We start from the raw sequence: 25832 nt of genomic DNA on the forward strand, positions 1-25832 counted from the left end.
TGTACTGTAGTTTTTGTGGTCTTATCTAGGTGTTCTATTGTTTTTAGTGCCTCGATGAAAGGCTGTGCCTTAGTGCAGTTACGTTTTTTGTACTACATATAATCTGCGGTCATCTTGCGGTAGGAAAAGATGTTAGTGTCCTTAATTTCATCTTGTAAGATTGTGGTGCCTTAGAAAAATAATTAATTTAAATAAATTTTAAAAAAACAAATACAAGAAAAGATTTTTTTAAAAATTTAGTTTAATGGTTATTGGAGTTTATTTGTTTCTATATGTGTGGGTTTAGGGTTGGGCTAAGCACTTAATAATCTATTTTTATGTTGATTTTCCTAGTTTTTGGGATGAAGCTATTAGTATGTTGTTATTTTATTTTCAGGCTAAGTCTGTTTATTAGGACATATATCTTTGCCGAATACTCGAGTCGCTAAGACATGTCAAAGACATTTGATCTTATTCAAAGCTCTGTCGCGTACAAACTTTGTATAGTGTGGCCTTTCTTCCAGAGGCCCCCCCCCCCTCTCTCTCTCACACACACACACACACACACACACACACACACACACACACACACACAGACACACAGAGACAAACCCCTGGGATTTCCTAAAGGTTAGGTGCACACGTTCTATGGGATTCTAATACTTTTGTTTGGTACATTTTTCTGCTATGAGGAAGACACATACTGTAATCAATTTAATGCTTTGTTTGTCTTTATTTCTTTCCTCCTGTTAAAAATAACTATTAACAGGGGTCGGAAAACAGATTACTTAATAGTAAAATGTCAGAAGACCGCTCTACCCTCTCCCAAAGTTTCTCTCTCCCTCTGAGTTAGATGGTAAGGCAGCTGACTAATCAAATGATAAGCATAGGAAAGGAAGTGCCATGAATAAGTGCCTTCATGGCAACTCTCTCTCTCTCTCTCTCTCTCTCTCTCTCTCTCTCTCTCTCTACCATCGTAGAAGGATACCAGCAAAATTCGTGAAAAAATACGAGCGTGGAGGATTTTTGCCTGTGTCATGCAATGATGCCTCTGGACGTATGAATGATGGCAAAATATAATCACACAAACCAACGGAAATGGGTGAGATAGAAATAATGTGTATCACATGCAAAGCAGATTGCGATTAATCGCAAAAGCTAAAGAACTACAATTTGTAGTGGACACAATGGAAATAGTTGTGCAGAATTCATTCATTCCATAAACACACAGTTGATTGCAGACAATCTGACCTGCGCTTGAAATGCAGCTATGTGTATTTATATGCGATATAAATAAAATACATGTATAGTGTGTATATCTTTGATATACCTCTCCTTGTATAAAGTTTTCATTAAAAGGAAACTCGGCAAGCCTCCTTTCCTCTTACTAAAAATGTATACCTCTCTTGGTATATCAGTGATGCAGCGTACATACTATATATATATATATATATATATATATATATATATATATATATATATATATATATATATATATATATATATATATATATATATATATATATATATTGGTAATGAGCAAACCTTTGTACGCGACAGAGCTTTGAATAAGATCAGATGTCTTTGACATGTCTTAGCGACTCGATATATGTCTTAATAAATAGACTTAGCCTGAAAATAAAATAACAACATACTAATAGCTTCATCCCAAAAGCTAGGAAAATAAATCAAACAATATATATTGATAGTGAGCAAACGATAGTACAAATCAGCATCAGGAAACTGGAATGATAAACAATAACGAGCTAGATAATGACAACTGCAAGCACCAGCTGAAATAGTATTTAAAAACAAATTGCATTCAGGGATTTTTTTAAAGACTAATTCAGATTTTTCAAAAGAGGAAAAAGCATAAATCACTACAATAAAAAATAAAAACGAATTTTATTTTATATATATTCTAAATCAAAAAATACTCCCTGGTAGGCTTGAACTGCTTACTAAGCTATTAACTGTCAATTATAAACCTTTACACAACTCAGGTTTTGTGACGACGTGGTCAGCCAATAAGTGTTTATAGATAGTGTTTCGTCTTATATAGTTCTGTGAGTAACATCAGTTATGTAGCAACAGTTCTTTTTTCCCTTTAAAGTAAAAAAAAAAACAAATCATGATAAGTAATGGCTGTACTATATATTCTCTTTCCTAAGCAAATAAATTTTCGAGAACTACTACAATCAGTTTCGTTACTCCCTGTTATAGTCAGCTGGAAACCAAGATCTAGTCTTCGTTTTTTTAATTTTATTTCTATCGCACACGATGCGGTGACGCAGTGTACTGAAGTAATTCATCAAATGCAAGCAAATAAATAATGATGATAACACATATTGGATTGTAACTGGGTTCCATCCTGATTTTAGCACTGTATGGATATGATTCGAATTATTCTGGTGATGTTTGTCAGAATTCAAGATTGTGAAGTCAGTGAATGATAAAAATATTTTAAAAAAACGAATTAAAATAATAAATGCCTTTTAAAATAATTTAGGTAAGTAAAAGAAGCACGGTAATCGTTAGTTTTTTCAACATTCCTTATCTTTCAGACCCGTTTGTAAAATGATAACATAGGCTGCATTTTTTCTTGTTGTTCGGGGGCCTTCATGCGCCTCTCCTACATTTGAATGTCAGTTATTTTTAAAGAAAGAGGGCATTTTTCAAATTATGTGAAGTTGAATTACTAGGTCCATATGGCGACATGCACACTGTAGTTGTCTTCATTTCTCTTTTCGTTTGGGACGAGAACAAAGGCGAACACGTATGAAATTTGCATGTTAGACGGTTAACAACAAAAGTTTATTTTATTCCAAAAATAACACATGATTGCACTGGTGGTTTTCCGGACTTTAATGATGCAGAAAGATGGTAAATTTCAGGTTTTTGACGAACATACACTCATTCAGAATAAAAAATTAAACAAACATTTAAAACTTTTCATGTTAATATGTTGCAGCGGACATAAAGTGATTGTGGTATAGCCAAAACAAATGATCTTACAATCACCTACATCTACTGTAATGTGATGGTCCAAAATCTCCACTTGTCCATCTTTGTCTTTAAACTCCGTGTACTTTTAAGCCTGTCGGTGAAATTCTTGTCTGTAAAAAAAATTATTTATCTATAACGATGGCTATTTTATACTATAACGATGGCTATTTTATACCAGTGTCTCAGTTTTAGGTCAGAATCTATTATGTTCGCTGTAGCAGGCATGTCGGTATAGACGTAGTTAATACTTGATTGTTATAAAGATAAATGGTACCATTGAACGCTGATGGACTAAACTTTTCTTATTTTTTACACGACCACATGCAACAACCAAAACGATATTCTTGTAATAGATTATTCACATATACCGTTATAGCCTGTAGAAATATGAAATTGCTTGTAGCATGTGGGCCACCCTTTTTTTGGTTTCTAAATAGCTCCAGGTTTTTGTCACAAATCGATTATTTTATAGCCAATATGACGTCATGCGCATATGCGTATTATGCCATAGCTAAATAATTTTAAACACATTGCAGTTTCAGTATTTCAGATGATGATCAATGTTTTGCCATCGTATTTGTCGGAACAACTACGTTTTGATATTTTTTAAAAATTCAACGGGATAAAATGTGGTTTTGTAGTAGCTACCCTTTTACCCTTTCCTTCGATTTACTAATGATGTCGGGAACCACAAAGTCCCAGTGGTTATCATGCCGGAATTACGATCAAAACGGCTCGGGTTCGAATCCAACCATCGGAACAGCCTTGGTCAACTACCGTAGTTTTCCCTTAGCACTAACTGGCCTACTTGTGTAGCTGTGCCGTGAAGCACCAAACCAAGCCAAACTAATTGAGTCTAATAACTGAGAACAAAATGCAAGGAGCCTTAGCTGCCTTGCACGGGAAGTCGTGTTTTATGTGCTTATACACTGGGTGCACGTCATAAGATCTTTTTCTAGCGACGCCTATGCTTGTACTGCTCCTTTTGTTCTCTCGACATGACGTTTGAAAGACGTGTGATATAATGAACAAGCCATCAATAGAATGCCCCTTAAGCATCCATTAAACCACGGATTAAGCGTTTGATTCATCTCTGATAGTTTTGTTATGTCGAAATAGCTAGTTGAATCGAAACAGGTGCATCTGAGGAAATGTTACTTATCTTTAAGTTACAAAAACTTGAATGGTCTGATCCAGAACGTGATTAAATTAGCGGTTTTTTTTCCGAACCTTGACGGCCAGCTCCAAGAATATACTGACAGTGATAGTATTTATATGGTGTCTTTCCAACTCGACTACGATCTGCCAAGGCAGTGACTCATATTCAGTTGAAGATTACGATTCCATGTAAATTATACCAGTTTCAGGTGAGATCTAACAACTCCTAATCACGCCCAAGATCACGATGTTTTATAAATTTTTATTCTGATCTCAGCTGCGTATTGTGAGTTTTAATAGTCGCTTTTCCGCCGGCGTATGGTGTTATTTAATAGTCGCTTTTCTCTCGGCGTATGGTGAGATTTAAGAGTCGCTTTTCCGCCGGGAGTGGGACAACGTCAGTACTATGAAAGTATTACGTTAAAGTTTTTGAAAGTTACATACCGTATGTATGCGCTTTTAAGTCGAATCCAACTGCAAACTGCACTGATCCAGATCTGCCGTCACATAATGGGGCGGCATATCTGGGTATGTGCAGTTTGTTATGAGTAATCAGTAAAGCAAGCAGCATAGACCCTGATCTGCTGGCGCATTATCCTACGGCAGATCAGGACCTTTGTTGTTTGCTATTTGACTCATCTTATAAGCGAGTATCGACGGTATCTTCGACACCAGTCTCTACATTCACGTTAACCTTGCAAGAATAGAACTGTAAGTCAAAAGGACAAGCCGTGATATGCTACAAGTTGTTGCTTAGCCTCTTTGAAAAGCGTGATCAGAATGGTTGTTGTATTATTATTGAAAATATTCAAGTTTAACGAGCAAATTTGCGAAAGTCACATATCTTCTACATTAGTGACTGCATTCACATGAAAGTTCAGGATAATATTGCTATTAAGGTTATGCGCTAGTAGTTCATGTCTCACTTGTCTAGCTTGTATAAGCAAAAAGCATGTTTCGTCGTTAAAAACAATGTGAAAGTTTTGTGTTAAAATCTTTAAAAGGCGCTTGTACATTGTTTGCTCTATTCGACTGAAGCTTTGGGATTTTGTTACTATATGTCTAAAGTGATAATCAATGCGGTCCTATTTTGCCTGTCTCGCCCACTTAGGCATCATGGGCGTCGACCTTTGGTGTGGAAGTTGATGAAAGTCAGGTATACAGACGCAATGAATTTTAAGAGTTATATTAACACGCATACAGACGCAATGAATTTTAAGAACTATATTTAAAATCATACAGACGCAATGAATTGTACGTATTATACTATTAAGGAGACAGACGCAATGAATTTTAAGGACAAGTTAATCGTTTTCCTACATATTTGAAATCTAGTCAGATGTTTTGTTAAAATGATTTATTCACTCCGGAAGATAGAACGGTCGCATGGTCCTTCAGTGGAGTACTTTCATTGGAAATGTTTGTTATGATGTCATTGATCTTCCACATGTCCGTTATGAATCAATGTTTGATCGTGACAGCCTGGTCAGTTTTGTGTTGGATCCCATCTTAGATGCCAAATATTTCTAACGTCGAGATAGAGTTTATAAGATAAAATATACGAGTGCTGAATCCCTAATTTGAATTTAAATCAAATCAAATTGTATGAAGTTATGTTTTTGTTTTCAAAGAACTTTTCTTTGTCTTGTCACAATTTCTGAAATGTAAACATCGACTTACAATGCACTTTTTGTGAGCTGACATAAAATTTTAACCTGTGTGGCTTTTCCTCGTCGAGAGACTCTATACTTTGAAGACGTGTAGACTAACGATATTTATTTTCATCGATGCTTTGAATAGCGGTCGTCTAATTCGTTTTTATATATATTATACGCTTGAATTTGATAAATAAACAGAAGAAAAACTAACCCAGGCTTGATTATTAGCCACATTTTGTGCTATCTTATCAGCTGGGCATGCACATATCAGTATACAGAAACTGTAAGTAACATACATGCACATTACTCAATTTTAAATTATTTTCCGGAACCGGAATCCATTCCCGAAGCGGGTATTATAGATTGTCCAAAAGCTTGAGAACGCGTTTAGCACATTCTACAATATATGAGTCTCTTACAAAATTATTAATTATCAAATTGTAGTTGCTTGGATACTATTTAAAGCTGACCAGCTTTCTTTAATTGGGTGCAACAGATGTACATTCACATGCTAATGTCAGAAGTATTGAGAGCGTAGAGATGAAGGTAAATTCATCAACTTTAAAATTTTCCGAATAGTTTACTTTCTATTATGGAAAGGCTTTGGCTCGATCCATATGCTTATATGAAAATAAATGAACAACAGTCAGTCAGGAGAGCGACGATGATAACCCTATTGTACGTATTTTGAGCAGTTCTCAGTGGTCCTTTATGAATCAGAAATCATACTTATAACTTTACAATCTACGACTATTTTGAATGTGTAAAACAAGTATAAAATAATATGACTCCCTGTGTAAACTGGAATCACTTTAAATGCACGTACAGTTTGTCCACCGAGGTAGGAATGCCGATGATCGAATCTGTTAAAAGGATTGTTTAGTAGGAATATCCGCCGTCGTGGAATTACAAATTATAGTAGATACCGATGATGTGTTTTTCTTACGTCTTCTTGAGAAAAATTAGTTCCAAGATCCAATCCTTGATTCTAATCTTCACGAGCGTAAGCAGTTGAATTCGCAAGTAATAAAGTTAGCACGTTGCTGGTAAAATAATCGTATTAAAAACTGAACGACAACATGTGGTTCAGAGAAGTAACATTAGCCTTCTGGCGACTACGGGGATGAAGACTTCACAAAATGTCCATCATCTCGTGATCAACTTTCTGGGAGCTGCAAACAAACCCCTTTTTAACTTTGGCGCAGTCGCAGTTTCTGGTATGTGCACGTATGTTATGATAGGTTGAATCAGTTTCATGTTAAAGGCAGAATATATATATATATATATATATATATATATATATATATATATATATATATATATATATATATATATATATATATATATATATATATGTTTAAGGCTATGGAACGAAACTATTTCTCATGAAGATGTTTAGAAGTGTTTTACTGAATTGTGTATAGTACATTACAATGCGAGGGTTCAATATTTCGTTGTGAAGTTCGTTTAAGTAGTCTACTTTTTAAAGAGTTGTGTAAGGCTATGCAGTTTCTGTTCATTGCATTTTCGTAAATCTCACAGCAGCAAAATTAGGTTAGCGAAAGAAATACACTGTTCGCACAAAGTTGTTAAACGGTTATATTGTTTTCTCGACTTAACGCCATTTCATAACATGCAGAATCAAGATACGGCACATGCGACTTTGAAACCTGAAAAAAATCGTTACTAAAACCTGCAATTCATTATGTTTGTGTGCTCTGATCCCAGCTGCTAGATCTCAGATTACGACTGTCTGTATGGATTTACAGCTAGATTTTCCATCGTGATTTTTTTGTGTGGTTGATATACGTAATAAAAAAATGCACAAATGCAATTTGTTAGCCGTAGACGCCTTTTTGCGCGTGGAGGGCTTACTTGTATTAAAACACATCTTTCCTTAATTAAAAATAGTTCAGTCGAAAATAAAGATGTTTTTTTCTAAGTATTTTCATCTGGGTTCCTCAGATTTTAGTACTGAGATTTTATTCAGAAAAAGTGCGATTAAAAAAATGAAAATACTCTTTTGAAATATATTTACTTTTTAAATGTACAATCGTATTTTCCCTATTAAAAATATAAATATATATAATGGAACCATGACCGGTTTCATTAGGACAACAATGTACATATTGTTACAAGCAAGGGGTCGCATACCGAGAGAATCAAACTCCTTTCGCTTGATGTCCCTTGTTTTCCCTTATTTCCAATGACCTCATTGTATTCTGTCAGTTGATAGGTTCTTAAACGCGCGATAGCTACAAATAAAGTTTCCCTGATCTCGTCTTGCATGTTTTGTTATCTTTTTTCGCATTTGTATGCGTCTTTAGAAACCCTTTTAAAGTCGAATATGAGTACTTTACGTCCTGCAATACAAACACGACTCAAACAACCAATACAAAGAATTATTCCCATCTCAAATTAATAAACACGTATACCTAAAAATGTCCTGAGAATTCACTATGTTAAGAAATTAGAAGTGCTCATTTTACGAAACTAATTTATGAAGTCTTAGAGTCTCTTGAATATAGTAGGTCCGCTTCTGGAAATTGGCTATTTCCAACTCCGACTCCCCGAAATCAACTGATAATCAGCAAAACCTAACTACACTATAAACGGACACGTAAATACAAATAGTACAAACCCTATGTTTATCACACAGTCGGTTCATTTTACCTATAGCGTGTGCAGTTTCATATTTTTGATATTATAACACGTGAACATGTCACTTTATGTGATTCTGATTGGTCCAAAATAAGCCAATGAAATTATTGTCCTATAATCTCTTAACTGATTGGCTGCGATCGTGGGAAAACTTTTTTAATTCCGCCTTCTGGATTTTTTTTTTTTTTTTTCAATGAACATTTTGGCGGCCATTTCATGATTCTAGTCTCGAAAGAAATTGGGGGTAAAAAATGGTCTAATCTGTCTGAATATGGCCAATTTACCACCACAGGGGCTTCTTATGTCGTGTATAAGATATCATAACATAAAAAATTGCTAAAACCCCAAGACAAGAACAACAAGAAGTAAAACTAAGGGTATTACTCAGTTGATAGCGGGTGTGTGGGGGTGGGGTGGGGGGGAGGTGGACCTGTAGCATGGAATATACCCTATATACAAACGTGGTTTAAATGTTAACTTACAAAAGTAAATAAACTCGCCTCTGTTCACAGAAGAATGCGGACATAAACCGGTCTCCAAACTGCCAGACGTTTATCCAACCCACTGCATATTTACTCGGTAAATATGTGATGCAGTTCCGACTCAGAATGAAATTTGTTTACATATTTTGTAGTATACTTTTCCAAGTCAAGTACTGCAAATATCCTGTCACAAATAAACTGCAGTAAATATGGGAATTTATGCATCCAGTAAACCTTCTTTCGAATGAACATTGCAACAATGTAATGTTTAGTTGTGAAAGTGACATGTTAGATTACGTAAACATGGACCGTCTACTACACTCTGGTGGGTACTGCATCAAACAATGCGACATCACGCTCATTGGACAGTCTGTGCTGAAAAATGATTTTTATCTGTGTAAAATGTTCTGTTTATTCGGAAAGACGCTTGTTCTTTGACTTACAGCTTGTAAAAAAAAGTATAATCTACTTTTAAACGTTAATACTAGTTTAACTTTGTTTGGGACTATTTTTACACACAACAAATGAAAGGTGCAATGACTGTCAGAATGAACGGAATTATTCGTTCTTCTTTCTATTAAAATAATTTCCACTGAAATAAAAACTGTGTGATAAAATGAATCTCAAATGAGTAATAATTTAATATTAAATTTATTAAACTCGTTGAATAATATCCAGCTTTTGCGAGCCATGGCTTGCAAAAGTTGTACATTATTCAACTCGTTTCATAAATTCAATATTAAATCATTACTCATTTGATATCCTCTTTTTATTACACTATTTCTGAATATGGCTTGTTGACTTTCGGTGTAAATAAATAACTATGCTGTAAATGCCATCACTTTCCAATGAATCAGTGTAAAATAACATGCATATATGATCAACGGAACTCTTCAACTTCTCTCTTTTTTAAATTGTATATTTAATGCAACACGTGATAATCATTTCATTGCCACATAAAACGAATTTCATTGCAACAGTAAATTATCAACAACAAACACATCTTAATTAATATTCAACACCCACTGAAACACTGATGTACATGCCGCATCGCAAACATTTTGTTTTACGTCCTTTTCATTTCGTCTGCATGATGAAAAGGTATTATGACATAGATGCAAAATATTTAATAGATATTAAATCAATTAGTTGTTTCTAACATTAGCACTTGGTAGGGTTATTTCATTAGTGTGCAAATCATAAACAGCTACAGTGTATTTTGATTCCGTCATTAAGTTGAGTACTCTGTCTAATACAAGCCTTTGTCGTTGGATTATTTGTCAGTTACGATATTCTATATTTAGCTACTCCAATTTGTATAACGTTTAGACAAGCATGTCAATGCGTCTGAGATCTAGCAGGATTTTGTCATTTAATACTATCTTTCTCAAAATAAATTCTTCTAAATAGACGATGTTCCATGAATTCAAATTACAAAATTAGATTTATGAAGTGAATTTTATCGTTTCTATTGTTTTTCTAACTTTGTGGCCAGGGCCGTAGAGAGCTATCACGTACCCTGGGGTAAGAAACACCCGGGCCTCTCCTAATTCTGGTTGAGGAAAAAAAATCATTTATAAAATTAAAAAGTGTTGTTTGGCCCGGGGATATATCCCCGGTTGCCCCCCCCCCCCCATATCATATAGCTGTGAACAGTTCATAGTAAACATATATATCCGGACGATTTTACCTTTCAGTTTGACATTGTTGTTGTTGTCGTAGGGTTTTACACCATTTTTCAGCACACGATAGGATATAAATGGTGGCCAGTATTAATGGTGGAGGAAGAACCCGAGAAAACCCCCGGAACGAACCACCGACCCACGAGAAACTACTGCCAAGCTTTCTCACATACCCACATTTACTTGTATGTTGCACTCTTGAAAAATTCGTGTGCGCCTATCATATGAAAAATGTAATCTACTTTTGTGACGACTTTAACCAATTGAAAATATTGTACGTACTTGATTATCCCAAGCGCAATCGGAGAGAAATAAACAAACCAGCACGCGCTTCCGTAAAAAAAGAAAGTATATTAGCATTTGCTTGTAATCAAACATACGTGAACAGATTTGATTATCCGAAAAGACTAATTTCGATGGATATTGAAACACGTGTGTACATAACATAATCATCATGTACATGTCGATAACTGGTCGCGAAGATAATACGCAAATCTCATCCCCCTAACTGGTAAATGCGGATGTTCTTAAGGATGCACACAAACTTCGAAAGTTCCAGTGTTGTTGGTTTGGGGTTTTTTTTGTTTTTTTTGTTTTTTTTTTGGCCGGGGATGAGTGGGGGTAACCGATCACATCCATTTAGGCATTATGAGTTTGTGGACGACATTCAAGAACTACATAACTCCGAAATTGAGGAGCTTGACAACGTGCAAGAACTTTTTAACTCCGAAACTGAAGAGTTTGAATACGAAGTGCTCAATTAAGTATGGGCAATTCTAAGTTTGATAAGAACACATGTTGAAACATTTTTACGAGGAATTTTACTTAGTTCACATGACAGTCAAGACATATTAGATTGACTTTATCAAATAATCATGACAAAAAAGCAAAGGGGTCAAGTGTATAGAACTATTTTGTTAGTTTCCTAACATAAGTATGTGTCTGCTCAGCTGATAGGCATAGGCATGACAAAACTGTATCGTGAATCGCCAGATAGCATAAAGCGCTTACTTTGCGGCGATCGTGGAGAATTAATGTGAACTGCACCCGCTGCATATTTGGTTCTGTCAATTTCTTTACGAGTTCCTCCCTTTCTAAGTAATCATGCATTAATATTTACATTCGTAGTAAGTGAAGACAATTGTGGGATGCTTTTCGGTCTATATATGTCGAATATGTCATTTAAATACTATATCTTTGCCAGGATAGAATTCACAGTTGTATAATTAAAACAAAATGTATAGCATTATCAACTATTTAAGAAAAGCATGCTGTCAATCCAAGTTTCTATGTCAGTATTCTTTACTTTAGCAGTCCCTTGTCTCGACTTTTCCAGATCATGTACACACATACATTTTGCAGATAATTGTTTGGGAAAGGCTATATTTCGGCCGTAGAGTTTCGTATTTTGCACAGAGCTTGATTTTTAAGGCTAACTAATTTATCAGGTTTTCCTCACTGGTCATCTTTGTTTGTTTGTTTTGTTTTTTTTGGGGGGGGTGTTTTTTTTAATTATAAAAAAGCAAAACAAAACCCACCTTGTTTATATTGGTATTGTTAAAATAACTTAATTCCCTTTACTGAGGTTTATTGGTGTATGACAGATAAGTGTAATTGGGGTTACGGAGTATACAGATTGGTCTTGCTACAAAGGTGCCTGATGCAAAAGAATGCTAGCCCCACTTGGACTTTTTCGCCCCCTGGACATATAAATATATTGCTTTTAGAAATAGTATTCTATAGATCACAGAGGGCCTGAGTACCGTCAAACCCAAACAATATATAACTGTGCGACGCCTGCATTGTCGATGCTGAGGCTTCATAAGTCAAAGGATATCATAAGTCAGATCAACCTGAGTGGAGGTGGTAATTTTGAGCATGTATGATACGATAATGTAACTGGTACCGTCCTCATTAATGACATTTAGCGTATCGTTAACCACGCGAACTGGTCCCACTAGTGTTGTCAGGTGATCCATGCGTAGTTCATTTACCTGTCGCTGGTCCAGACACAAACTTGAACTTCGTAGATTTGAACTCTTTTGTTGTCATATAATCTTTTGTTCCACGTACACGTTTGTGTGCACGACCAACGAGACCATTTCCATGTTTACATGGTTCTTGGAGAGATCCTCGAGTGGGGGGGGGGAGAGATTGATCTTCTTCTGTAATAGGCACATCTATTTTTTTATGCTCCCCATATGTCTTTTGCAAAGCTATTTTAAATGTCTGTTTAAAAATCTTTAATTGTGGTTGGTCCTGTTTTTCACCTAGTATTGGATACATTCTAACAAGCTTCTCAAACTCGGGTCACATAGACCCTTTACCGTTTATTCTTTTATATCAAGTTCGCTCCTTGCATACCCACACGGGTCATTCCCTTTTGATGCGGTTGCGTATCTACAGGTAGCTGAGACCCCTACATACAGATTTTTAACTCCTTGTCATTGGTATGTTAGATGCAGACAATATGGGATCATTAAAGATCACCGGCCGTGTTTTATGATTCATTTTCGAACTGGTGATTGCAGCTGTGATATGTACTCCAGTGGTTGTTCTTTTGAAACAAGCGCAAGTACTTTTCCAACTTCCTCCTTTAAGCCCTCTATCCGTTCTTGCATTTCTACTAATTGTACTGGCGCACGCATCATCTGACCCGGTTTATATTATGTTCCCATCTCAGCGGTAGTTTATGTAACATCTTTCATACGCTCATGGACATCTACGTAAACGCGAAGACGTTCCGGGTGCTCGACAACAGCTTTGCGACGTCGGACAGCATACTTTGTTAAAGCATCGCTGGCGGTTTTCTCTGGTTTTTGATATTGTACATATTATCATTATCGTTTAAATTGTTACGTGCAAACCGGCTCGATGTTATATAAAAGTTCTGGCAAATCGATTGTGAGAAAATTATATGATTCTTGAGTGCCGTCCTCATACATATTCCGAAACTCAGCCCACGAAATGTCTGCAGCACACCACGTCCAGCAAATGTTTGCAAGACCATTCGCGCCAATACCATCAACATGTTACAATTGTCCTGGATTACTTTAGGAGCATGAGCGTATCACTGACTAAAATAGATCACATCTGTGTTTTTGTGTCGACCTCGGGAGAATATTCTCGTGGGATTGATTTGGTGTTCAAGCATCACATCGTCGTACACAACAAGGTTATTTGCACTTGAATCCAGATCACCAACAGCAGGTGCGTCGTTGATCGTGGAAAAGAAATTGTCGGTTGATTTCTCAACAATGACCGAAGCGCTACCGTACAATTCTTTAGTATACATCATAACACGGTTGATTGTCAGCCCACTCCGCAATCAAATAAGGCGATCCCACATTAACCATCTCATAATCAGATTCAAAAACGGTTGAGTTTCTCCTGATCCAGCCGGACCAATGATTAACACGCAAGCTGAGTTTGGAAACACAGAACTATGTTTGGGTTGTTTGGGCTTTGTCCGACGGAAACGTCAATGAAAAAAAATCTTAGTTTTTTAAAAATATTTTTCGTGATGCCATATCAATTGTTGAATAATACAATTGTTGTATAGTACAATCATATTTGTATATTGTATGCGATGTCGCGTACAATCTCGTGCTGCAAAACCAACTCGAGTTCAAACACGTAATAGTTAGAGCAGCAATCTCTGGAACATGTGTTAATGTGGAGCAAAGCTTCACATATTTAAGAACCAATGGGAAAAACCTGTCTAAAAAATTGCCGGTGGTGATGTCACTACCGAGCTAGGAAAGCTACCCGGTACACAAAGGTGTAAATACTTGATTGTAACAAACAACAAAAGCCAGGTGAAACACCTGTAAATAAGGCTGATGCTGCATGCTATGGACATAATCTTGCTTTTAAACCATCCAATGAAATCCGTTTGCGTCAACGTGCTGATACAGATCTCGTCTTTGACTTGAATTCGATTAATACTGCACTTGTCGAATCATCAGAAGGATCGTTAAAGGAGATATGAAGGCTAAGATTAGAGGTAAATATATTGCTTTAATGATTTCAGAGTGGACTTTATCCAGAACATATTACAGTCTCCGCAGTTATTGGAAAGGTGAAGCTGCCGTTGACAAATCAGCAAGTGCGGAAAAGGTCACATATGGGAGTGCTTGAGCATGGTTGGCCAAACAATGCAATGTGGAAATTTACCTACCCGCACCAAGAAAATGTTTCCATGGTTGGTGAAAACACCAAATGAGTTTCATCATTCTGATCTTTTATTTCTTCAACATAATCAGATTGTGGTCAACAAAGTCGTTTACACACATACTGGTACGCGTTAACCGTTTAAGATGTTACCAGCAGATAAAAGGAGGCGGAGCCGTTGTTGTCAGAAGATTGGTCAAATGTTGTAGATGTACTTAAACGTACTTAGACACGCGGACCACTAACATGGCCACGATTATTGCATGCCCTTTCCTGTAAAAAATTTATCGTATTTGTTGCAGCGCTGTTAGCAAAACAACTAATGCCGGTTTGTGTTGATACGGTAATATGTATCTTGACCAGGCTGTCGCGGAACGATTTAACCGCACGCCTGCGGACGATTATTCGGACATCAGTACAAGAATTGTTAATAATGTCTCGGAGTACCAATACACGGGTGACTATCCCCCATAATCGGTCTCACGCGTGGGTAACTTGGCTTCTATTAGTCATACAAGCGCTAAATAATGAAATCACGCTCACGACTGGGTTAAAACCTACTGATGCGATTCAGCAGAAAACTGTGGTTGTTACTTATAAAATGATTTTACAACCAGCGCCATTAGAACCACTTTGTTTTGTATTTGTATGCACCAGGGGGAAAAGAAGGCTGGCAATGTCGGGCTACTGATCCAGTATGGTCCATCAATGTTTTTACAATTTGATTTTCCTGGACAGCGGACATTTTACCATTTGGCGCGTGCGGGCCAACAATGGGAGACTCACTCAGGGTAGGCAAAGCGTCCAAAAGTAAAGCAATTGTGCGATAAGAATTGCATGTCGTTCCTGGAAATAGAGAACTGCTACCAAAGTTATTTGAATTAATTAATGTATCAATCTTTTGGTGTTCCTTACGTGTAAGTTGTAATTCCGAAAATGAATATCCATTGTTTGGTATCAGGCTGTGACAAACTCACCTTGGCGCACCGGTATACTCATACGAAGTTTCCGCTACCAAATTATATTTGCTATGTGTGTAAATTCACCTCGCGCGCGAATACATTCCACATAAATCTTATGCCGAAGATCCTTTTCACCAATTACACGTGCGACTCCTTTTACTCTGCTTTTGTTTTTTGGAGGCGTGTGATCCGACCACGATCGAATACATTTTGGGACGCAATCACACATACTCTTTAACAGACATTTCCGCACAATCGTCTTTGAACTTGCCAACAATCTTTTATTGTTGTTACTAGCATCGACACAATACCGCGGTTCAATCTTGTTGTAATAAAAATCATAAATGAGCAGTTTGGATAAGTCCATCACTGACGCGCCAACATAGATAGCTTTTGTCAGCTTCATTTTCTGTTTATTACTATGTACGGCAATGAGTCCAAAGTCACAGATCTTCCGGGATTCAAATGACGGGTCAGCACTAAGCATTCGACGTTTGTCTTGCTCACCCTCCTGAACAAGGTCAACTCTAATTCGCTTTCGCAAATTCTCCATTGTTTTTCTCAATACGGACTTATTCATGAGATTGAAAATGTCTTTTTCGAACTCAGTTTTTAGCATCTGTTCACAAATTTGTATTCATCTGAATAAAAAGAGGCATCCAATTCGTTTCCGAAATCCAGCTACCTAGTAGACTTTACTTACACACATTTCTAATCGCATATACAACTCCAGCTTTTGTGCGTGGATTACATAGTTGTATTTTTCGGTCCAATGCATTGAATAAACTTACGTCTGGATTAGTTCACATCTGCATGTTGATAAGGGGACAGCCAATTACGGGGTACTGAGTGCGATTCTGATGCTAGCGGATAATCGTTTTGGGTATGGTGAAATTCTTAAGGGTATTCTAGATCAACTAGCTTGACTGATGATATATTCAGAAACTGTAACGAATCGATACAATGCTGTTGTCCAAGTCTAAAAGTCATATATCATATATCATTGTCACTGTGGGACTTGTGTATGTGTGTTTGGATGTTTATGTGCTAAGGATCAGTCCCTTACAAACCGCCATCAGGGAGAGGCTACATTATTGCCCATTCGTAAAGATTGTGGGCATCAACGTACATGACGTAACTGTTTTGGAATAGCAGGATCAATCCATCAACGTTTGGATTGTTTGCGCGAGTTTATCGATGGCTTTACAATGATGCCACGAAGTGAGCGCCCAATCAACAGATGCTGGTCAATATCACTGAGCAATTCCAATACCAATTTGGTTTTTGACGGCAGCTGTTTACTCTACTCGCCAGAAGTATAGCGGGTAAGAACGCTCAATCAAAACGTTGATTGTCATCGTTTTGCAGATGTATCACTGACCGCGGCGAAAGATACTCTGGTGTTGTCATATGGTTAGACATGCGAATAGGTTGTAACGATGCCATGTTTACTTCAATGGCCAGACATCTGTCAAGATTCGTCCCAATCCTGCGTTGGTAAATTTTCCAACGTCTAGAGAATCCTTTCAAAGCCTTTGTCGATTTGATCAGTACTATCCTCGTTGTCCTTAAATGTAAGATTATAAGTGGACCATCATAAATCCACGGGGTTGAGTTTTTAAACCCATCATCGTCTGATGACTTACGATTAAGCAAAATAGTCAAATGCGGATAAAGAACAGTATCTACTTTAACTCCTGATCTGCTAGAACGCTGTAACACCGATATGATTTAATAGAAGTTGTCTGGCGTCTTTGCCTGATTTGTATGTGTGTGATATGATTGTCACATAGTTTTCTAAATCATTATTGCGCATATGAAACTTAAACTCAGGTATTTGTATTTGATGTGCTTTTGCGACATCCTCAGTATCAATTGTATGCTTAAATAGGCGAATACGGTTTTTGACGAGTACAGGCAGCAACCTAGGCGGCAATTGCGGCTGCAATACGACGACTGTCCTATTCATCCGCGACCATACCATTCCTAAAGTCAGCTCGTCATACTCATGGATATATGGGAAAATCTTTCTCTAATTGCAAAGTCCGTCAGTACATTTTGTTGTTGTTGGTATGTTTACTCTACCAGGATCGAGCTACTATTACATCGACATTGTTAGGTCTTTTCTCAAAGTTTTGGGCTATCGCTACAACATTGTCGGATATTTCTACAACGGTTGCTTAGGCGAATCTTCGACCTGAAGTTGTCTCCTGACATAGGAAACATGAACTGATAGTAAATTGTAGTTTTATGTTTTTTTTTTTTTTTCAGGCGCATTACAACACGGGAGACTACATCATCCGACAAGGGGCCAGAGGCGATACGTTCTACATAATTGCTAAAGGCAAGGTAAGAAAGATATGTCTATCAAATTTATGCCTGACAATATATTTCAAACCTTTTAATATATTTACTGTATTAGCATCCAGATTAAAATCAGAGAGAAGCACTAATTGTTTCCAATTCCCCAAAAATAAAATGGCCTCGTCCTTAAAGGTCGGAAACATTTTCGTGTGTCTGTTTTTATTTAGAGTTATTTATTAACCGCTGAAGATAAAAAGCGACAAAAGGAGAATAAAACAAAACGAAAATGAACGTTTATATTGTCAGAGACGGTTTACAGCTCTCCTAGATGAGGTGCAAGAAATGTTATTCAAACGTTTCAGAGAAAAAGATTTCAACATTGTGAAGGACACAGAATATATTGGATTAGACTGAATCACAGGTTATGGGACAAACCAGATGCCCCTGTGCGTGGAAAAGCATCTTCAGGGTTCTCTCTTTACATTTATTATATATTTGACAAGGAGATAATGAAATTTATCAGTGTGAGAATAAGTGATATCGTCACAGTGACGATAACATTAGACTGAATTTCCGATGGGTGTCCCACGGAAGTTGAAGCGTTTGAAATGTTTGTAAAACATATTTGTAACCATACAGATCTAATCACTGTCATAATCATGCTTGAAAAGGATAGAAAAATTGGTGATAGGTCTGTGTTGATTGGAAACCACACTTAAGTGACTGTATATTTGGGTGCAGGGTTACATAACCAAATTGCAATCTTGCCCATGCCACGAAATTCACGTTTGAATGCAGAAATTAAGAAATAAATAAGAATGCAGAAATGAAAAGTAAAGAAGTAAATTCCTAATTGGTAGACAAGTATTTTGGTTTCAAGATGTTACACTACGAAGGATGTTGGTACTTATCGTTACTGATAATGTTGGCCTCACCCCAGTGTTCATTATAGGCCTGTTCGATAAGGGTTGTTACCGCCTTAACAATATGCTCCCTTGAAGAGCTCTTTGGTACACTGAAATCAGAAACCGTGTGCGTGAATTTACAATCCCGATTTCTGGCGAGGGTATTTCCCGTTACGGATACATCAACTAGCTAGTCGCTAACCCTAAGCAATACTGAGTAAAAAATACCAACTTTTTTATTTTGCAGTTTTACACATTTCTATTGGCGTATATCGATCTAGGGTGATAAGGAACATATAAATTGATATCAAATTTGTCATAATCTGTGGTTGTATACGATTGGTATGATTTATTTCCCTACTGTATACGGAAGACGTTTGTACAGGAAGGTACTAGGCGCACTGATGGACAAATGAAGACGTAATAATAAGATACATGCATACATTATATACTGTTGGATAGCTTGAATTCTATGCTCGAAATCTATATAATTAGCATCGAAATATGTGGCGCCATCGCAAAACGGCATGGGTAGAGGCACATGGCACGAATATGTAGATCGGTAAAAGTCGCTAACCCTAAGCGATATTGAGTATAAAAAATACCACCTGTTTTATTTTGCATTTTCACACATTTGTATTGGCATAGAACGATTTAGGCTGATGATAAACTAGCTACGATGTCGTAGCCTCAACTTGAATTGTTGTGGTTGAGGCTACGAACTGATCCCATATCATGTAATGGAGCAAAAAAAATCATCACTAAAGTCAGAAAAACAAACAGTGTAGAAATCAACTACATAAGTATAATCACGTTGTGAAAAAAATTTGGCTGATTTTGAATTTATTAAGCCCTTACACGATAAAATAAATTGGCATGGTTACTCTAACCGTATCCTGTCCGCCATGACAGATAACGCAAGACTCTCGCCGTGACCCCTTTTCTACGTAAGGCTTGCCAGACCATATTTTGGATATTCTACGCTATATTATTATCAATTAAGTGCGAATAATCGCTTCTTGGTGGAATTTCAAAGTTGACGATAAACCGTATTTACTTTTAATGCGCAGAATTTCTGACCCAAACGGCGCCAAATTTTTACTACGATTTGTTTACATTTCCAAATATGGCGTCAATGTCCTTATATGGCACACAAACAAACGAGGCTGAGAACGGAAGTAATCATTATTTGAAATAATATGGCGGACGATCTAAACGAAAATATCGGCTAAAAAAGGTAAACGAGATTTTACAACTATTTCTACAATGATTTTCGATACTGCCGGTATTAAATAAGAGGACTACTCAATTTATTGGATTATATGCATGGACTATGTTTAAAGTGTTATTATTAGGCTAAAAGAATGCCGGGTGTGAATCACACCCGGCTTGCTCCATTAACACGTATGTGCTCATGTTAGTACCCTGTCCACGAGGTACGAGTAAGGGTACTAATATTAGTACTAATGATAAACGTATAAATTGATATCAGATTTGTCAAAGTCGGTGGCTGCTTACGATCGGTATGACCTATTTGCCGGAAGGCATAAGGAAGGCATAAGGCGCACGGACAAATGAAGACGTATTTAATAAGATACATACACATATTATATACTGTTGGATAGCTTGACTTCTATGCTTAAAATCTATAATATTAGCATCGAAATATGTGTCACTATGGCAATAAGGCAAGGGTAGAGGCACATATCATGGATATGTAGATCGGTAAAGTCGCTAACCCTAAGCTATACTGAGCAAAAAAATACCAACTTTTTTATTTTGTCTTTATTCACATTTCTATTGGCATAGATCGATTAAGAGTGATGAGAACCATACAAACTGATATCAAATTTGTCGTAATCGGTGGTTGTATAAGATTGGTATGACTTATTTGCCTATACGGAAAACGTTTGCATAAAAATGTGTTAGTCGCACGGACGGACAAATGAAGAGTACTTAATAAGATACTACACATATTATATAATATTGTATAGCTTGAAGATTATCCTTCACATCCACCGTATTAGCATTGAGATACATGGCACCATCCCAAAACGGCATGGTTAGACGCATGTATCAAAGATATGAAGATCGGTAGCGTTCATATGGGAAGGCGTTAGGCGCACGAACAGACAAATGAAGCCGTACTTAATAAGATACCTACACGTATTATAGACTATTGTATAACGTGAATTTTATGCTTCACCTCTATAGCATTAGCATCGAAATATATGGTACCATCACAAAACGGCTTGGACACGTAGCCTGGATATGAAAATCGGTAAATTCGCAAGCGATACTGAATGAACAATACAGTGATGAGAAATTTATCAATTTATATCAAATTTGTCCAAATCGGTGGTTGTTTACGATTGATATGACTTTTCTGCCTTGATAAATAACGTTCGTGTATGAATGCATTAGGCGCACAGACAGACAAATGATGATGTACTTAATAAGATACATACACATATTATACACTGTTGTATAGCTTCATATGTATAGTATTAGCATCGAAATATGTGGCACCATCGCAAAACGGCATGGGTAGAGGCATGTATCAAGGATGTGAATATCGGTAACGTTCTGATAGACAAATGAAGAAGTAATTAATATCCTATCTACACATTTTATATACTGTTGTTTAGCTTGAATTCTATGCTTCACATCTATTGTATTAGCATCGAAATATGTGGCACCATCGCAAAACGGCATGGGTAGAGGCACGTTGCAAGGATATGAAAATCTGTAAATTCGCATGCGATACTGATTAAGAAATATATTAAAAAATATTTTGCATTTCAACATTTTTATTGGCATATATCGATTTAGACTGATGAGAACGTTATAAATTGATATCAAATGAAGACGTGATTAATAAGATACATACACACATTATATAATGTTGGATAGCTTGGACTCTGTGCTTTGTTGGCCTCCATCACAGTATATAGATTTGCCCGCTCACCCGGAAGAGTGTTGCGTTATGGGTAAATTATGGTAATTAATAAATCAAGGAACGTAATAACCGTTATCGAACAGGCCTATATCAAACCGCACAAGAAATGTGTCAACAAAAGAACAATCGTATGATATTTTGTTCGAAAGCAGAAATAATTTAGACAAAAGTTAGATTGTAAAGCATTAAGATTCACTATGTTAAATTATTCTAACATTTTGGAATTTATTTTTTATGGATTTAATAGCAAGGCATATTTTTCTATCTTTATAACTCTACTGGTACAGACTGAAGAAACAAAAGCATGCAAGCGGATATTTTTACCTCCAAAAGTACAAAATAAAATGAAAATCTATATTGGTGTAGATTTAAATAAATATTAAACTCCTGAAGTGGAAACATTTTGCACTGTCACTCATGGCTTCGCAACTCTAAACCAATATTTTCAATTCACTGGTAAAATATTTTCTTATACCTACTCCACCAACACTGATATCCTGCATACATTTACCGACTTTGTTGCATTTTTTATTACTGAGAACCTTTCCTACCTGAGCTAATTTAGCTCGTAAATTAGTCGCATCCTTCGGTCTTTGTATAGGTCTTCATAACCATTAAACATTAACCCGAATTTTCGTCTTAACCTCCATCTAGATCAGTATGACGTGTTCTTACGAGTACATTAAAAGGTTGACGGCAGGCCGGAGAGAAGAAAGGATAGCGTAGTCACAGACTGGTTCTATAACAATACGTGGTGAAAAGAGAAATGTATTCACAGAAGAATGCTCTTTACGACCACAATAGTTTTGATGGAAGAGAGATAGACCAAAGATATAATTCACCGAATAGTTCATTCATCGAAGCAATATAAAAATAAAATTACATGCTTATATAAAAACAATAAAGACCAAAGTTGTTCGGTTCTGACCACTTTTGTAACTTTTGTGTTGAACATGAATGGTCCTTAAAACAAAAAAATTAATTCTGTATTTACACTATAGCATAACCATTTCGACAAAGACAGTAAACATGATAGCAATTAAACGATGAAACATACAACATTATGAAGAAAGTTTGAGGCTGAAAAAAATTATTCTAGAAATAAAGACAGCACGTCTCGAAAAATGCAGCATTATGAAGAAAGTCTGAGGCTGAAAAAAATTATTCTTGAAAAAAGACAACACGTATCGACGCAGAACGAAACTGGTTCGACTGACGCCAGAGATCCCTTACAGCGAGAATCCCTCGACGCGAAGAAGCCGCGAAAGCATGCCGATTGGCCGGTCAGATCACATAACCTGATGCTTTAAATAGATTAGTCATTTGCAGCAGGTTATGCATTGAAGGTGGTTGGAAACGATGAACCCAATTACACTCAAAAAATTTCCATATGTGAGCGTAAATTCTTATGAGGCTTCGTTATTAGCTATACTGGTTACATAGCCCAGATGAGCTTGCGGGGATGGATTGCTGTCTGTCGCCGGTCGTCTGTCAGTCCGCTCCTAAACTTTTTGGAAGATTGTATTGAAACCTTACACACATTCATCTATGGTATATTTGGCCCTTAGTGAAAATAGTGTCAATCTCAAGTCCAATATCGTCGCCACAGCTGCTGTCTTGAAAATCTGGTTATCGTTACTTTTCCTACATGGATTGCTATATCAACATGGGGAATTCACTACAAGACTATAATGTCTTGCTTGTACTAAATTAAAATTGCGTTGATATGACGTGCAATATGGCCAACATGACAGCGATCTTGCAACTCTTGTTATCGCTATTCATAAATGAAAGGTCACAACATGGGGTTTCCACTGAAACACTTCTTGTGATGTCTAGTTGGTCCTAAATTAAAACGGGGCTGATTTGATATCTAATGTAACCGCCATTGCAGCATTCTTAAAAATCTTGTTTGTCATCTCTACCTTAACAGAAAGTCATATTGATATGTGGTTTCACTAGAAGACTTCTTATGAGGTTCAGTTGTTTTTTATGAAAATGGTGCTCATAGCACACCCAATATAACGACTATATAACAGCCATCTTGAAAATCTTGTTATCGCTGCTCCTCCTGAATGGACGGTCGTATCTGCATAATATTTTCTCTAAAAGACTTCTTATATCAAGTTGGTCTCGAATGAAATTGGTGCCAATGTTACGGCCAATCTGGCTGTCACAGCAAGCATATTGAAAATCTTGTTATTGCTACTCCTTCTGAATGGAAAGCCATATCTTTAAAATATTGTTATCTCCATTCCTCCCAAATGGATGACTATATCAACACGGAGTTTTCACCACTTTACTTATGATACCTAGTTGGTACAGAATGAAAATGGCGCCAGTCTGCATCCAGTAAGATTGTCATTACAGCAGTTTTTAAAATATTGTTGTCATTACTGCCCTGAATGAACATTCATTATGACATGTTTTTCCACCGAAAACACTGATTCCTGATTTGTCCTAAATGAAAATGGCGCCAGCTGACATCCAGCATGTGCATCACAGCAGACAATTTGTAAATCTTATAGCTGAAGAATATCAGAAATGGTTTCAACACTCGACATATAAGAGGAAGAAATTACCCCATCTTGAATTCTCTGAAATTCTTTTCGTGTAGTACAGTGACAGTCCTTTTGAGAGGCTCTTGAGGTCACACAGGTATATTGTAACCAATAGTTGTTCTTTATTGTGGGTTTTAGAACTCTATTTTTGTATAAACGTTTGGATACCAACTTAGGTTCTGTGAGGACTTAAAGTCACGTCAGCCAGGTTTTGAGCTTGCCACCTTAGACTTGCAATTTAGATCGAATGGTCACAAACGTTTACTCTACTACAAGACAACGTTTGGGCTCTTTTTGCTGTCTCATGTACGGTACATGTTATTTTATACTCGTTTATTTCATACCAGAATACTTGAACAGTCTGCAATAAAATCACGTGGTTTGTTTGTTTCTTTTACGGGATTAGTTGTTTATTCCATATGTCGTTTTTGAAAAGCTGTTAAAAATGTAACTGAATTATAATCCCTTCAGAAATCAATCGAATGAGACACGCTGCATGCGAACACGTACGCCCATTGGCATGTGTACGGTTTAGTTTGATGTGGACTAAGTATATGTATACCAAAGTATTGCTTCAACACAGCATTCAGCTTGTTTTCTGTATTCTGCTGTATGTTTGTCTATTACAGGTAAAGGTAACGAAACGAAGCTCAAAAGGGACAGAGGAACAAGTAATACGCCATCTACAGAAAGGAGAATTCTTTGGTGAAAGAGCTTTGCAAGGGTATACATACATACATACATACATACATACATGCATGAGATGTGGAAGCGTATGTATTATGATATATCGAAAGAAGAAAATCAGGATTAAAGATTGCTTTGTCGCACATGATGTCTAAAGCGACGAAGATAGACTTATACAATTAATTGCACTATTGATTTGTCCTGTATGCAAAGGGCTGCAGTGGTCAGTGGGTGCAGTTCGAATCCTGTCATCAGATCAGTCCGGGTCGGCTACTGTGGAGTGTCCCTCCCGTTTGCCTCGGCACGATATAAAAACTTTCATATATTGTTGTGTCGAAAACAACAAACAAAACCAACATTCATGCAAAATTTCTCGGCTGTGCTAAATTCAGCAATGTTCATTTTATAGAAGATACACATGGCACTGTGTGTCTTTAGCTTAAGACAGGCGTGTGAAATCTAGGTAAGGCCCAGATCTTTTGCAACATGGAAACATACGAAGACGAAGCAATACGGTACCTAAAGTACAGAAAAGATACAAACAAAATAGCACGACGATCAAACTATTTGGAATGGTATGCAAAGGGTACAACATGGTAAAAAAAAATAAAGGAATGGTTGTAAAATGGCAAGAAAGTGTACGGAAACGGAGCCA

At 36.7% G+C, this 25832-nt stretch overlaps 1 protein-coding gene across 4 annotated transcripts in view; it reads left to right on the forward strand.

Moving 5' to 3' along the window:
• LOC149802350 (cGMP-dependent protein kinase 1-like) overlaps nucleotides 1-25832 on the forward strand; it is a 383724-nt gene that overhangs the window by 315696 nt on the left and 42196 nt on the right. For all 4 annotated transcript variants that reach the window (XR_016420027.1, XR_016420026.1, XM_089951577.1 and 1 more), the window contains exons 6-7: nucleotides 18033-18110; nucleotides 25120-25214. Coding sequence is in view for 2 of the 4 variants with exons in the window: in XM_089951577.1 (XP_089807703.1) it covers nucleotides 18033-18110; nucleotides 25120-25214 (173 nt within the window). In the remaining 2 variants the exon portion in view is untranslated. The remainder of the gene's footprint in view (nucleotides 1-18032; nucleotides 18111-25119; nucleotides 25215-25832) is intronic.

This window comes from Sinohyriopsis cumingii, chromosome 3 (genome assembly GCF_028554795.1).
Source record: "Sinohyriopsis cumingii isolate HCF-2022 chromosome 3, ASM2855479v2, whole genome shotgun sequence".
NCBI lineage: Eukaryota > Metazoa > Mollusca > Bivalvia > Unionida > Unionidae > Sinohyriopsis > Sinohyriopsis cumingii.